The sequence below is a fragment of the Cephus cinctus genome, unplaced genomic scaffold, assembly GCF_000341935.2.
Source record: "Cephus cinctus unplaced genomic scaffold, Ccin1 Ccin1_scaffold1708, whole genome shotgun sequence".
Classification (NCBI taxonomy): domain Eukaryota; kingdom Metazoa; phylum Arthropoda; class Insecta; order Hymenoptera; family Cephidae; genus Cephus; species Cephus cinctus.
This window is the reverse complement of record NW_014333954.1, coordinates 592-13,229: the sequence shown is the minus strand read 5'-3', so window position 1 is coordinate 13,229 and position 12,638 is coordinate 592. Positions and strand designations below refer to the sequence as shown.

At 40.7% G+C, this 12,638-nt stretch overlaps 2 protein-coding genes across 3 annotated transcripts in view; one reads left to right on the top strand and one right to left on the bottom strand.

Annotated features, from left to right (window-relative positions):
- Nucleotides 1-556, bottom strand: part of LOC107273529 (laminin subunit alpha-1) — a 26,712-nt gene extending 26,156 nt beyond the window's left edge. The window contains exon 1 of the mRNA XM_015751825.2: nt 533-556. The gene's annotated coding sequence lies outside the window, so the exon portion shown is untranslated. The remainder of the gene's footprint in view (nt 1-532) is intronic.
- A 1,817-nt stretch (nt 557-2,373) lies between these two features.
- On the top strand, nt 2,374-8,967 carry LOC107273534 (alpha-glucosidase). 2 transcript variants are annotated; one of them, XM_015751849.2, is made up of 6 exons: nt 2,374-2,575; nt 2,646-3,112; nt 3,189-3,632; nt 3,719-3,974; nt 8,339-8,675; nt 8,761-8,967. In XM_015751849.2, exons 1-6 carry the CDS (start codon nt 2,407-2,409, stop codon nt 8,903-8,905), a joined length of 1,818 nt encoding a protein of 605 aa, XP_015607335.1. In that variant the 5' UTR covers nt 2,374-2,406; the 3' UTR covers nt 8,906-8,967. The 2 variants fall into 2 exon arrangements, with proteins under 2 accessions (XP_015607335.1, XP_015607334.1); XM_015751848.2 differs by lacking the exons at nt 8,339-8,675; nt 8,761-8,967 and adding exons at nt 4,050-4,386; nt 4,472-5,288.
- The last annotated feature ends 3,671 nt before the right edge of the window (nt 8,968-12,638 follow it).

The window sequence follows — 12,638 nt, the reverse complement described above, 5'->3', positions numbered from 1 at the left end:
AACAGTCAACCATTTATATTCGTTATTGACCATTGAGAGGCCCTACCGTTTACAGTACTAATTGTAACAGAGATCCACGAACAAAGAATACTTACTGGTAAATTGTTCTGAATCCACCGAGAGTTTATGTTCCTTGGACTATGCGCATAGGCAGTCGAGATATCGTATCTCCCCTTTTCCTCCTAACATAGACTAATTTACCAGTTAATAGTAAGAATCATGATTGACGCTGATAAGAGTCACTATGAGAACTTCCACGCAGCCACGAGGCTTATGTACATCGACGGTGGGTAAGGAAGGAAATCTGACGACACTTATTATCGACGAGAATGTCAGCCATCTCCACGGAATTGGAGGGCTAGAATCCGTTACTTGCAGTTATTAATTGGTCAGATTCTCCGGTAACAGTAAGACTCGATGACTTCAGTAAGTTTAGTAACTATCTGAAAGTGGTTGTGTCGGCCGTTAATAATGATCTTAAAAATGATGTTTTCGCCACCGTATACAGGTTTGCGCCTGACTGAACGCTTACCTCAAAACAATTGCGAATCGTGATTCCGGCATAGAACTGATGCACGAAGCTGAGGCGTTCCGCCAGTAATGGAAATCTGTCAAAAACATACAAAATTTCGAACGCAAGTATCTCCCTCATTATATATGCCATCCATATGAATTTTTTTTATCTCTCTTATTGTTTCTTGCTCTAAAACTTTTGTAGTCAAGTTTTTTCTGTATCGTTTAAAATGGTCAAGATAATTTGTATTATTTGCAAACGAAAGTTAAACGAACAGTAATAATATGACCATTCGATGGACAATCAAAAATTGTTCAATAGTCGTCACATCAGATTTTCAAAATTGTCCACCGTTTAACCGCAAATATCAAACGTGCCTATTACCTCATACACTCTGTATATTTCTTAGGTTTCTTACTAGGAACTCTGTCCCAAAGGCCGGCTCTTTGCAAGCGATTCTTGACTGCGATTGGTGATACTTTTTTGTTTTCATGAGCTTCGTGGAACCGCGTTTGGATTTCCAATGCAGTAAGCTTCCTATGCACTTTGGACCCTATTACCAAAGATTGGTCCTCTGTTTTGGAAATGACTGGAGGCCTCCTACTTCGCGCGTTGTCATTAGAATTTGTTCTCCGGAAAGGAGTGATACCATCTCTCAAAGCAGACCGCGATATTTTCACAATTTTGGCAACACAAAGTAGACGAGTGCAGGTGGATATACACTTTCCTACAGATAAATCGTGAACACGACTTAACCGAATGCTGCCCAAAGAAGACTGGCGCAAAAAGGTTTGAGGTGCAGGTGTACGTCAGGAGCGAAAAGTTTTCGACGACATAAATTTTATGAAAAATTTACTGACGTCTTTCTTTTTCATTATTTCGAAGGTGGTCTGAAATATAAACACTTTCAATGTCATATATGATTTTATGATCATCACTCGCATCTGAACCAATAGTACGCGATTGTGCAAACAATAGTTCGCGATGGCCAAATTTTATTGCTGAACGTAACCAAAAAGGAGTTATCAATGAGATATAAACCAGATAATCATTGGTAGCGGTTTTAAAAATCGTCCCACTAGACGTGAGCTGCAAACTATATAGCATCTAAGTAGATTATTTTACTATTCATACAACTGTAATAAGTACAATGATTTTTATTATACATATCTATATTTTATGAATTCCTGTAGATAGGAAAAATCGAGTGATACAATTATTATAGGATTTAAGGTGGTAGAATGGTAGAGTTCAGCTGAAGTCAAATCAATAACCATAAATAATTTGTAAAAGTCGATAAAAGAAATAGAAAAATATATTGAAAATGTGAATTTAATGTTGACAAATAACGTTTATTTTCATAAATAAATCATAATGCTAAATACAGTGATTTAGTGAATTTGAACGCAACTGGCAAATTACGAATTCTTCTTTATCACTCCTCGTCATGCTTAATCGCATGTACATTGAGATGAAGCAGAGTTACTTGGTTAATATTAGTGAAGTACAACTTGGAACATTCTAGAAAATCTTGCCAGGACCACAAAAGACGCAGAATTCTAGAAACAGCGTGACACTATCGTACGGCCCACCTCAGTTTTTCATACATGGGCCATTAAAAAATCATAGAAATTTGAAAGACGCAAGAAATTACAACATTCTATCAGTTGTACCAGAACAGCCTGACATGTATTTCCACGTCTGCTTCTTAACATTAGATTGCTAACTCTAGTTAATTCCTTGCTAGATATTGATTATGTACACGTGTTGGAATACGATTTAGCTGCGCAAATTGTATAAACAGCTGAATGATAAAATAAAAGCAGTACATAAACGATCCAATCGGTATATATAAGAAAAACGTGACCTGCTGAAACTCAACTATTGCAACAATGGTGACATCGGCATCTAGACGCTTGGCTGTCGCCATATTCGCTATCATAGCCGGGCTGGTTCTCCAGGTTGACGGTGAGAAGCAATGGTGGCGAACAACAACTATCTACCAGATTTGGCCGCGATCCTTTAAGGACAGTGATGGAGACGGAATTGGCGATTTGAATGGTAAGTAGGACGTACAGAATTAAATTCTAAGCGACGTCACTGTGATGTCAATCAGTCTAAACGTCATCAGGTATCACAAGCAAACTGGAACATCTAAACGACATGGGAATAGAGACACTATGGATATCGCCAATTTTCAAAAGTCCACTAGTCGACAGTGGCTACGACGTCTCCGACTACTTAGCCATAGACCCAATGTATGGGACTTTGGAGGACTTTGACAATCTAGTAGCTCGCGCCAAGGAACTTGGAATCAAAGTGGTTCTGGACTACGTTCCTAACCATACCAGTACGGAACACGAGTGGTTTAAGTTATCCGAAGCCAGTGTCGACCCCTATACCGATTATTACATGTGGCACGAGGGAATTCTGGATGCAAACGGTACCAGAAGACCACCAAACAATTGGTTGAGCGTCTTCAACAGCGGAAGTGCTTGGCAATGGAGCGACAAGCGACAGGCTTACTATCTTCATCAATTTGATGTAAGCCAGGCAGATTTGGACTTCAGGAATGAAGTAGTCATTGAGGAAACCAAAGTGAGTCATGGTTACTAGTGAATAATGAATAATCAATAATGTAGTTCCGTAACTCATTAAATTGCTTCCCCACTAGAAAATTATTACGTACTGGCTGGATCGCGGTGCTGCCGGTTTACGTATAGATGCACTGCCATTTATGTATGAGGATGTTGAATTAAGAGATCAACCATTATCAGGAAGAAACGTACCTCCTACTGACTATTTCTACCGACTCCCTATCTACACCAAGGATTTGATTGAGGATTATGAACTTGTTCAGATATGGAGAGATCACTTTGATGAATATAATGCAAAGGCCAATGATGGTCTAGAGCGCGTCATCATTACCGAGGCAGTCGCGAATGCATCCTTGATGTGTTTATACTATAATTACGGCTCTGATATCCCGTTCAATTTTCTCTTTGTTACAAACAGCGGTATTCCCGTCGATGCCAAAACTTTGTCACCTGCAGAAATCAAGAATAAGATTGATCAATGGCTCGAGTACATGCCTGAAGGTGAAACACCTAACTGGGTCGTAAGTTTGAAATACACTTTTGTGCTGTGATAATTATAATATACTATGTAAAAATTTCAATTAACAGCTCGTTAATCTGTTACCAGCTTGGCAATCATGACAAAAATCGCATGGCCACGCGTTTCGGCTCCGAGAAGATAGATATGCTAAACTTCATTTTTCTCTTATTACCTGGCGTCATGACAGTTTACAATGGTGACGAGATCGGCATGCCAAATACGTATCTAACTTGGGAGGAAACAGAAGATCCTCAAGCCTGCAGCACTGATCCTCAGCGTTATCAGCCATATTCTAGGGATCCTGAGCGCACGCCTTTTCAATGGGATGATTCTACGTCAGCAGGTGGGTAATCGGTTGTAGGTTCAGTTACATTACTGTCACGTGGAATATACCTGAATGTTATTTTCATTTTATCAGGATTCTCTACGAACACCACGGTGTACTTGAAAGTGAACGAGAATTATCGTACACTGAATTTAGCGGCGCAAAAGGCTGCTGATAAGAGTTACTATAAGAACTTCCAGGCAGCCATGAGGCTCAGGAACACGACGGTGGCCAAAGATGGAGACCTGAAGACACTCGTTATCGGCGAGCATGTCTTCGCCATGTCCAGAGAATTGGATTGTCACGACCCCCTACTCGTTGTTATTAACTGGTCGAAGTCTCCGGTAACAGTCAGTCTTGATGACTTCAGTAACTTCAGTGAGAAGCTGCAAGTGCTTCTGTCGGATGTTAATAATGATCTCAAAGTTGGGTGAGTGATTAGGAAATCCAAAATGTTGTCATTCCTTTATCGGCTGAACAATGCCTTCATTACATTATTTATTTTATTCTTCCAGAGACACTGTATCCAGGAGCAGCATTACCTTGCAGGGTAATGCAGCTTTGGTCTTAACGTCATCTGACATCACTTGCTCCGACTACTCGGACGTCTCAGAAGTTGCCTGTCTAATAACATCCTTGAAATCCTTCTTCAACGTGTAAATCAAATTGAAATTTGATAAGGAAATTTAATAAGCGTTGGTTAACAATGTGCTCAAAAATTGAATTCACAGTAGCTAAAATTTAACTATCTATTTCTCACAAATTCCAGGTGCTACGTAAATGGAATAATATAGTTTTATGATAAGCACACTGAGCGAGTGGAATTATTGGTGATTATTGTGATCGGATTGTAACTTCCTACTTCGACTTAATGAAAAATAGTGCGTGCCCAACTGAATTCTCTACTACAACTGTTGGCTCGTTGTAAAAATAACGGTTCAATTTCATTCAAATGTGTTTCCAAGTATAGGCTATGATAGAAGTTAGTCCATGTTGAGCGACCAGAGTTTTCGGACAAGGCCGACACCGCCTGATGGATCTGTTCCAGTGTTTCAAACGTGCGTTCGGTATTACAGAATATAACGGTGGCCTAGAGCATGTCATCTTTACCGAGGATTATAGCAACATATCCGTGATCACTTTATATCATCATTAGGGTGCTCACATCCCATTCGATTACTTCCTTATCAGAATGGCCGGTACCACCTTTACGGCTGAAAACCAGAGCCCTGCAAGCATCAAGAGCATCACTGATGAACGGCTTGAGAATTTATCTGAAGCTGGATGACCCAAGTGGGTCGTAATTTTGAATACATTTTTGTGCTGTTATGATTTTATTTTGTTATGTAACATTAAAGATTCAAAATATTCGCGCGCTAAATGGGCATTAGTCCCCGCAAATCGGAGAGCGACGCTCGACTAGTTCCGGGCGACGATAGGCGCTTACGACTACTTAACACGATTGGCCAACGGCTCACGAAGTGTCACGGAAACGACCGAACTTTGGCGTAGGAGTGGGGAGGAGCAATGAACGACGTAGAAAGAAACGGGGACGGCCGAGGAAGAGAACGGCGTGTCGGCAACGGAATCGGACGGGATCCCAGCCATCGAGTCTGATCGAGATAACGAAATCTATGGATCATGTCCACCGAAGAACGGGGATGCGAGACAGGTTAATATTACGATTACTAAAGATAAACACTGCGAGATACGAAAGTACGTCGCAAGACGTAAAAGTCGAAGCGAAGCGCGCAGTACAGACGGGGTTCACCAGGTGGCCGCGTTTTCATTGTGATACTCGTTGCGCGAGACTGTTCAATTAATATACGAACAGTCAACCATTTATATTCGTTATTGACCATTGAGAGGCCCTACCGTTTACAGTACTAATTGTAACAGAGATCCACGAACAAAGAATACTTACTGGTAAATTGTTCTGAATCCACCGAGAGTTTATGTTCCTTGGACTATGCGCATAGGCAGTCGAGATATCGTATCTCCCCTTTTCCTCCTAACATAGACTAATTTACCAGTTAATAGTAAGAATCGTGATCGACGCTGATAAGAGTCACTATAAGAACTTCCAGGCAGCCGCGAAGCTCAGGAACATCGACGGTGGGTAAGGAAGGAAATCTGACGACACTTGTTATCGACGAGAATGTCAGCCATCTCGAAGGAATTTGGAGGGCTAGAATCCGTTACTTGCAGTTATTAATTGGTCAGATTCTCCGGTAACAGTAAGACTCGATGACTTCAGTAAGTTTAGTAACTATCTGAAAGTGGTTGTGTCGGCCGTTAATAATGATCTTAAAAATGATGTTTTCGCCACCGTATACAGGTTTGCGCCTGACTGAACGCTTACCTCAAAACAATTGCGAATCGTGATTCCGGCATAGAACTGCTGCACGAAGCTGAGACGTTCCGCCAGTAACGGAAATCTGTCAAAAACATACAAAATTTCGAACGCAAGTATCTCCCTTATTATATATGCCATCCATATGAATTTTTTTATCTCTCTTATTGTTTCTTGCTCTAAAACTTTTGTAGTCAAGTTTTTTCTATATCGTTTCAAATGGTCAAGATAATTTTTATTATTTGCAAACGAGAGTTAAACGAACAGTAATAATATCCCTATTCGATGGACAATCAAGAATTGTTCAATAGTGGTCACATCAGATTTTCAATATTGTCCACCGTTTAACCGCAAATATCAAACGTGCTTATTACCTATATTTCTTAGGTTTCTTAGAAGGAACTTTGTCCCAAAGGCCGGCTCTTTGCAAGCGATTCTTGACTGTGATTGGTGATACTTTTTTGTTTTCATGAGCTTCGTGGAACCGCGTTTGGATTTCCAATGCAGTTACTAGCTTCCTATGCACTTTGGACCCTATTACCAAAGATTGGTCCTCTGTTTTGGAAATGACTGGAGGCCTCCTACTTCGCGCGTTGTTCCTATTAGAATTTGTTCTCCGGAAGAGAGTGATACCATCTCTCAAAGCAGACCGCGATATTTTCACAATTTTGGCAACACAACGTAGACGGGTGCAGGTGGATATACGCTTTCCTACAGATAAATCGTGAACACGACTTAACCGAATGCTGCCCAAAGAAGACTGGCGCAAAAAGGTTTGAGGCGCAGGTATAGGTCCGGAGCGAAAATTTTTGTACGACATAAATTTGATGAAAAATTTACTGACGTCTTTCTTTTTCATTATTTTATTTTTCATTAAATATTTTCAATGTCATATATGATTTTATGATCATCACTCGCACATGAACCAATAGTACGCGATTGTGCAAACAATAGTTCGCGATGGCCAAATTTTATTGCTGAACGTAACCAAAAAGGAGTTATCAATGAGATATAAACCAGATAATCATTGGTAGCGGATTTAAAAATCGTCCCACTGTAGGAGACGTGAGCTGCAAACTATATAGCATCTAAGTAGATTACTTTACTATTCGTACAACTGTAATAAGTACAATGATTTTTATTATACATATCTATATTTTATGAATTGCTATAGATAGGAAAAATCGAGTGATACAATTATTATAGGATTTAAGGTGGTAAAATGGTAGAGTTTGACTGAAGTCAAATCAATAGGCATAAATAATTTGTAAAAATCGATAAAAGAAATAGAACAATATATTGAAAATGTCGGATATAGTAATAGAGTAAGGTAGAGGTGGTGGGGTGTTTCCAAGTATTCTGGAATGTCCCAAGGTGGGCGATCGGGGAGGACCCAGCAGCTGCAGTAGTAGGGGCTTCGAAGTCCAGAAGAGTCTAGAAGGACCAAGGAGTGGGGAGGGAAAAAGAGTGAGGGACGTCATAGTGATAGGAGGAAAGAAGGCGAGAGTAGTTAATGTGTGCGGAAAAAGAGGAAAACGAAAAGGAGATACGTCGTAGTATTCTTTGATGCTCAATATTATTTTTTCCTTTAATAAAGAAATGTTAGATTTTACAAGAAAATAATTGCTTGTATTATTCAATCCCTACAAAATTGCGAATTTAATGCTGACAAATAACGTTTATTTTTATAAATAAATCATAATGTTAAATAGAGTGATTTAGTGAATTTGAACGCAACTGGCAAATTACGAATTCTTGTTTATCACTCCTCGTCATGCTTAATCGCATGTACATTCAGACGAAGCAGAGTTACTTGGTTAATATTAGTGAAGTACAACTTGGAACATTCTAGAAAATCTTGCCAGGACCACAAAAGACGCAGAATTCTAGATACAGCGTGACACTTCACGCCTTTTCAATGGGATGATTCTACGTCAGCAGGTGGGTAATCGGTTGCAGGTAGAATTATTTATTATTATTTATTATTATTTTTAAGTGATATATAGTTCGATTAATTTATTTTTTTTAGGATTCTCTACAAATTCCACCACGTTTTTGCCGGTGAACACAAATTATCGTACAGTGAATTTAGCGGCGCAAAAGGCTGCTGATAAGAGTCACTATAAGAACTTCCAGGCAGCCATGAGGCTCAGGAACACGACGGTGGCCAAAGATGGAGCCCTGAAGACACTCGTTATCGGCGAGGATGTCTTCGCCATGTCCAGAGAATTGGATGGTCACGACCCCCTACTCGTTGTTATTAACTGGTCGAAGTCTCCGGTAACAGTCAGTCTTGATGAGTTTAGTAACTTCAGTGAGAAGCTGCAAGTGCTTCTGTCGGATGTTAATAATGATCTCAAAGTTGGGTGAGTGATTAGGAAATTCAAAATGTTGTCAGTCCTTTGTCGGCTGAACAATGCCTTCATTAAATTATTTATTTTATTCTTCCAGAGACACTGTATCCAGGAGCAGCATTACCTTGCAGGGAAATGCAGCTTTGGTATTAACATCATCTGACATCACTTGCTCCGACTACTCGGACGTCTCAGAAGTTGCCTGTCTAATAACATCCTTGAAATCCTTCTTCAACGTGTAAATCAAATTGAAATTTGATAAGGAAATTTAATAAACGTTCTTTAACAATGTGTTCAAAAATTATATTCACAGTAGCTAACATTTAACTACCTATTTTCACAGATGTCAGATTCTACCTAAATGCAGTAACACAGTTTTATGATAATACACGGTGACTTATAAAGTAACTATACCTGTGCAGAACAATCCAAGTTCCACTAGCTAAAACCTGCACCAGAAAGCACACTCAGCGAGTGGAATTATTAATGATTATTCTGATCAGATTGTAACTTCCTGCTTCGACTCAATGAAAAATAGTGCGTGCCCAACTGAATTCTCTACTACAACTGTTGGCTCTTTGTAAAAATAACGGTTCAATTTCATTCAAATGTGTTTCCAAGTATAGGCTATGATAGAAGTTAGTCCATGTTGAGCGACCAGAGTTTTCGGACAAGGCCGACACCGCCTGATGGATCTGTTCCAGTGTTTCAAACGTGCGTTCGGTATTACAGAATATAACGGTGGCCTAGAGCATGTCATCTTTACCGAGGATTATAGCAACATATCCGTAATCACTTTACACTATTATTATGGTGCTCACATCCCATTCAACTTCTTCCTTATCAGAAAGACCGGTATCACCTTTAGGGCTGAAAATCAGAGCAGCGCAAACATCAAGAGTACCATTTATGCATGGCTTGAGAATATGCTTGAAGCTGGATGATGCAACTGGGTCGAAAGTTTGAAATACCTTTTCGTGCTGTTATGATTTTATTTTGTTATGTAATATTAAAGATTCAAAATATTCGCGCGCTAAACAGGCATTAGTCCCTGCAAATCGGAGAGCGACGCTCGACTATCTGCGGGCGACGATAGGCCCGTACGATCGGGTGAACACGCGATTGGCCAACGGCTCACGAAGTGTGACGGAAACGACCGAACTTTGGCGTAGGAGTGGGGAGGAACAATGAACGACGTAGAAAGAAACGGGAACGGCCGAGGAAGAGAATGGCGTGTCGGCAATGGAATCGGACGGGATCCCAGCCATCGAGTCTGATCGAGTTAACGAAATCTATGGATCATGTCCACCGTAGAACGGGGATGCGAGACAGGTTAGTATTACGATTATCAACGACAAACACTGCGAGATACGAAAGTACGTCGCAAGACGTAAAAGTCGAGGCGAAGCGCGCAGTAGAGACGGGGTTGACCATGTGGCCACGATTTCATTGTGATACTCGTTGCGCGAGACTGTTCAATTAATATACGAACAGTTAACCATTTATATTCGTTATTGACCATTGAGAGGCCCTACCGTTTATAGTACTAATTGTATCAGAGATCCACGAACAAAGAATACTTACTGCTAAATTGTTCTGAATCCACCGAGAGTTTATGTTCCTTGGACTATGCGCATAGGCAGTCGAGATATTGTATCTCCCCTTTTCCTCCTGACATAGACTAATTTACCAGTTAATAGTAAGAATCGTGATCGACGCTGATAAGAGTCACTATAAGAACTTCCAGGTAGCCGCGAAGCTCAGGAACATCGACCGTGGGTAAGGAAGGAAATCTGACGACACTTATTATCGACGAGAATGTCAGCCGTCTCCAAGGAATTTGGAGGGCTGGAATGCGTTACTTGCTATTATTAATTGGTCAGATTTTCGGGTAACAGTAAGTTTGGATGATTTCAGTAACTTTACTGACGATCTGAAAGTGCTTCTGTCGGATTTTGGGAAAAGACAAGGGTTTACGTTGAGAAAAAGTTGAAGTAAAACGTCACTACATGAAATTCATTTTAAGTGTGAAATGACCCAACCTTTGAGCCCACTGAAGTCTTCTTTTTCTATTTTCACGCCGCCAAACTGATTTGGTGCTCACATCCCATTCAACTTCTTCCTTATCAGAAAGACCGGTATCACCTTTAGGGCTGAAAATCAGAGCAGCGCAAACATCAAGAGTACCATTTATGCATGGCTTGAGAATATGCTTGAAGCTGGATGATGCAACTGGGTCGAAAGTTTGAAATACCTTTTCGTGCTGTTATGATTTTATTTTGTTATGTAATATTAAAGATTCAAAATATTCGCGCGCTAAACAGGCATTAGTCCCTGCAAATCGGAGAGCGACGCTCGACTATCTGCGGGCGACGATAGGCCCGTACGATCGGGTGAACACGCGATTGGCCAACGGCTCACGAAGTGTGACGGAAACGACCGAACTTTGGCGTAGGAGTGGGGAGGAACAATGAACGACGTAGAAAGAAACGGGAACGGCCGAGGAAGAGAATGGCGTGTCGGCAATGGAATCGGACGGGATCCCAGCCATCGAGTCTGATCGAGTTAACGAAATCTATGGATCATGTCCACCGTAGAACGGGGATGCGAGACAGGTTAGTATTACGATTATCAACGACAAACACTGCGAGATACGAAAGTACGTCGCAAGACGTAAAAGTCGAGGCGAAGCGCGCAGTAGAGACGGGGTTGACCATGTGGCCACGATTTCATTGTGATACTCGTTGCGCGAGACTGTTCAATTAATATACGAACAGTTAACCATTTATATTCGTTATTGACCATTGAGAGGCCCTACCGTTTATAGTACTAATTGTATCAGAGATCCACGAACAAAGAATACTTACTGCTAAATTGTTCTGAATCCACCGAGAGTTTATGTTCCTTGGACTATGCGCATAGGCAGTCGAGATATTGTATCTCCCCTTTTCCTCCTGACATAGACTAATTTACCAGTTAATAGTAAGAATCGTGATCGACGCTGATAAGAGTCACTATAAGAACTTCCAGGTAGCCGCGAAGCTCAGGAACATCGACCGTGGGTAAGGAAGGAAATCTGACGACACTTATTATCGACGAGAATGTCAGCCGTCTCCAAGGAATTTGGAGGGCTGGAATGCGTTACTTGCTATTATTAATTGGTCAGATTTTCGGGTAACAGTAAGTTTGGATGATTTCAGTAACTTTACTGACGATCTGAAAGTGCTTCTGTCGGATTTTGGGAAAAGACAAGGGTTTACGTTGAGAAAAAGTTGAAGTAAAACGTCACTACATGAAATTCATTTTAAGTGTGAAATGACCCAACCTTTGAGCCCACTGAAGTCTTCTTTTTCTATTTTCACGCCGCCAAACTGATTTCTTAGTAGGAACTCTGTCCCAGAGGCCGGCTCTTTGCAAGCGATTATTGACTGTGATTGGTGATACTTTTTTCTTTTCATGAGGTTCGTGGAACCGCGTTTGGATTTCCGATGCAGTAAGCTTCCCATTTACTTTGGACCCTATTACCAAAGATTGGTTCTCTGTTTTGGAAATGACTGGAAGCCTCCTACTTTGCGCGTGTCCTTATTATAATTGGTTTTCCAGATGTGAGTGATAGCATCTCCAACAGCAGATCGCTATATTTTCACAATTTTGGCAACACAACGTAGACGGGTGGAGGCGGATATACATTTTCCTACAGACAAATCGTGGAACACGATTTAACCGAATGCTGCCCAAAGAAGACAGGCGCAAAATGGTTTGAAGCGCAGTTGTATGGCCGGAGCGACAAATCTTTGACAAGATATATTTTATCGAAAATTTATTGACGCCTTTCTTTTTCGTCATTTGAAAGGTGGTCTAAAGTATAAATATTTTCAACGTGATATATGAGTCACTCGCACGTGAGCTAATATTAGGAGATTATATGATGACGCGAATGACAGTTCGCGATGGCCCAATTTTATTACTGAACGT

Bases quoted from the DNA above. Each gene is read 5' to 3' on its own strand.
- LOC107273534 (XM_015751849.2), top strand. From the start codon at position 2,407: ATGGTGACATCGGCATCTAGACGCTTGGCTGTCGCCATATTCGCTATC. The intron at 3,113-3,188 runs GTGAGTCATGGT...CTTCCCCACTAG, and splicing joins TAGTCATTGAGGAAACCAAA to AAAATTATTACGTACTGGCT. The intron at 3,975-8,338 runs GTGGGTAATCGG...TATTTTTTTTAG, and splicing joins GGATGATTCTACGTCAGCAG to GATTCTCTACAAATTCCACC.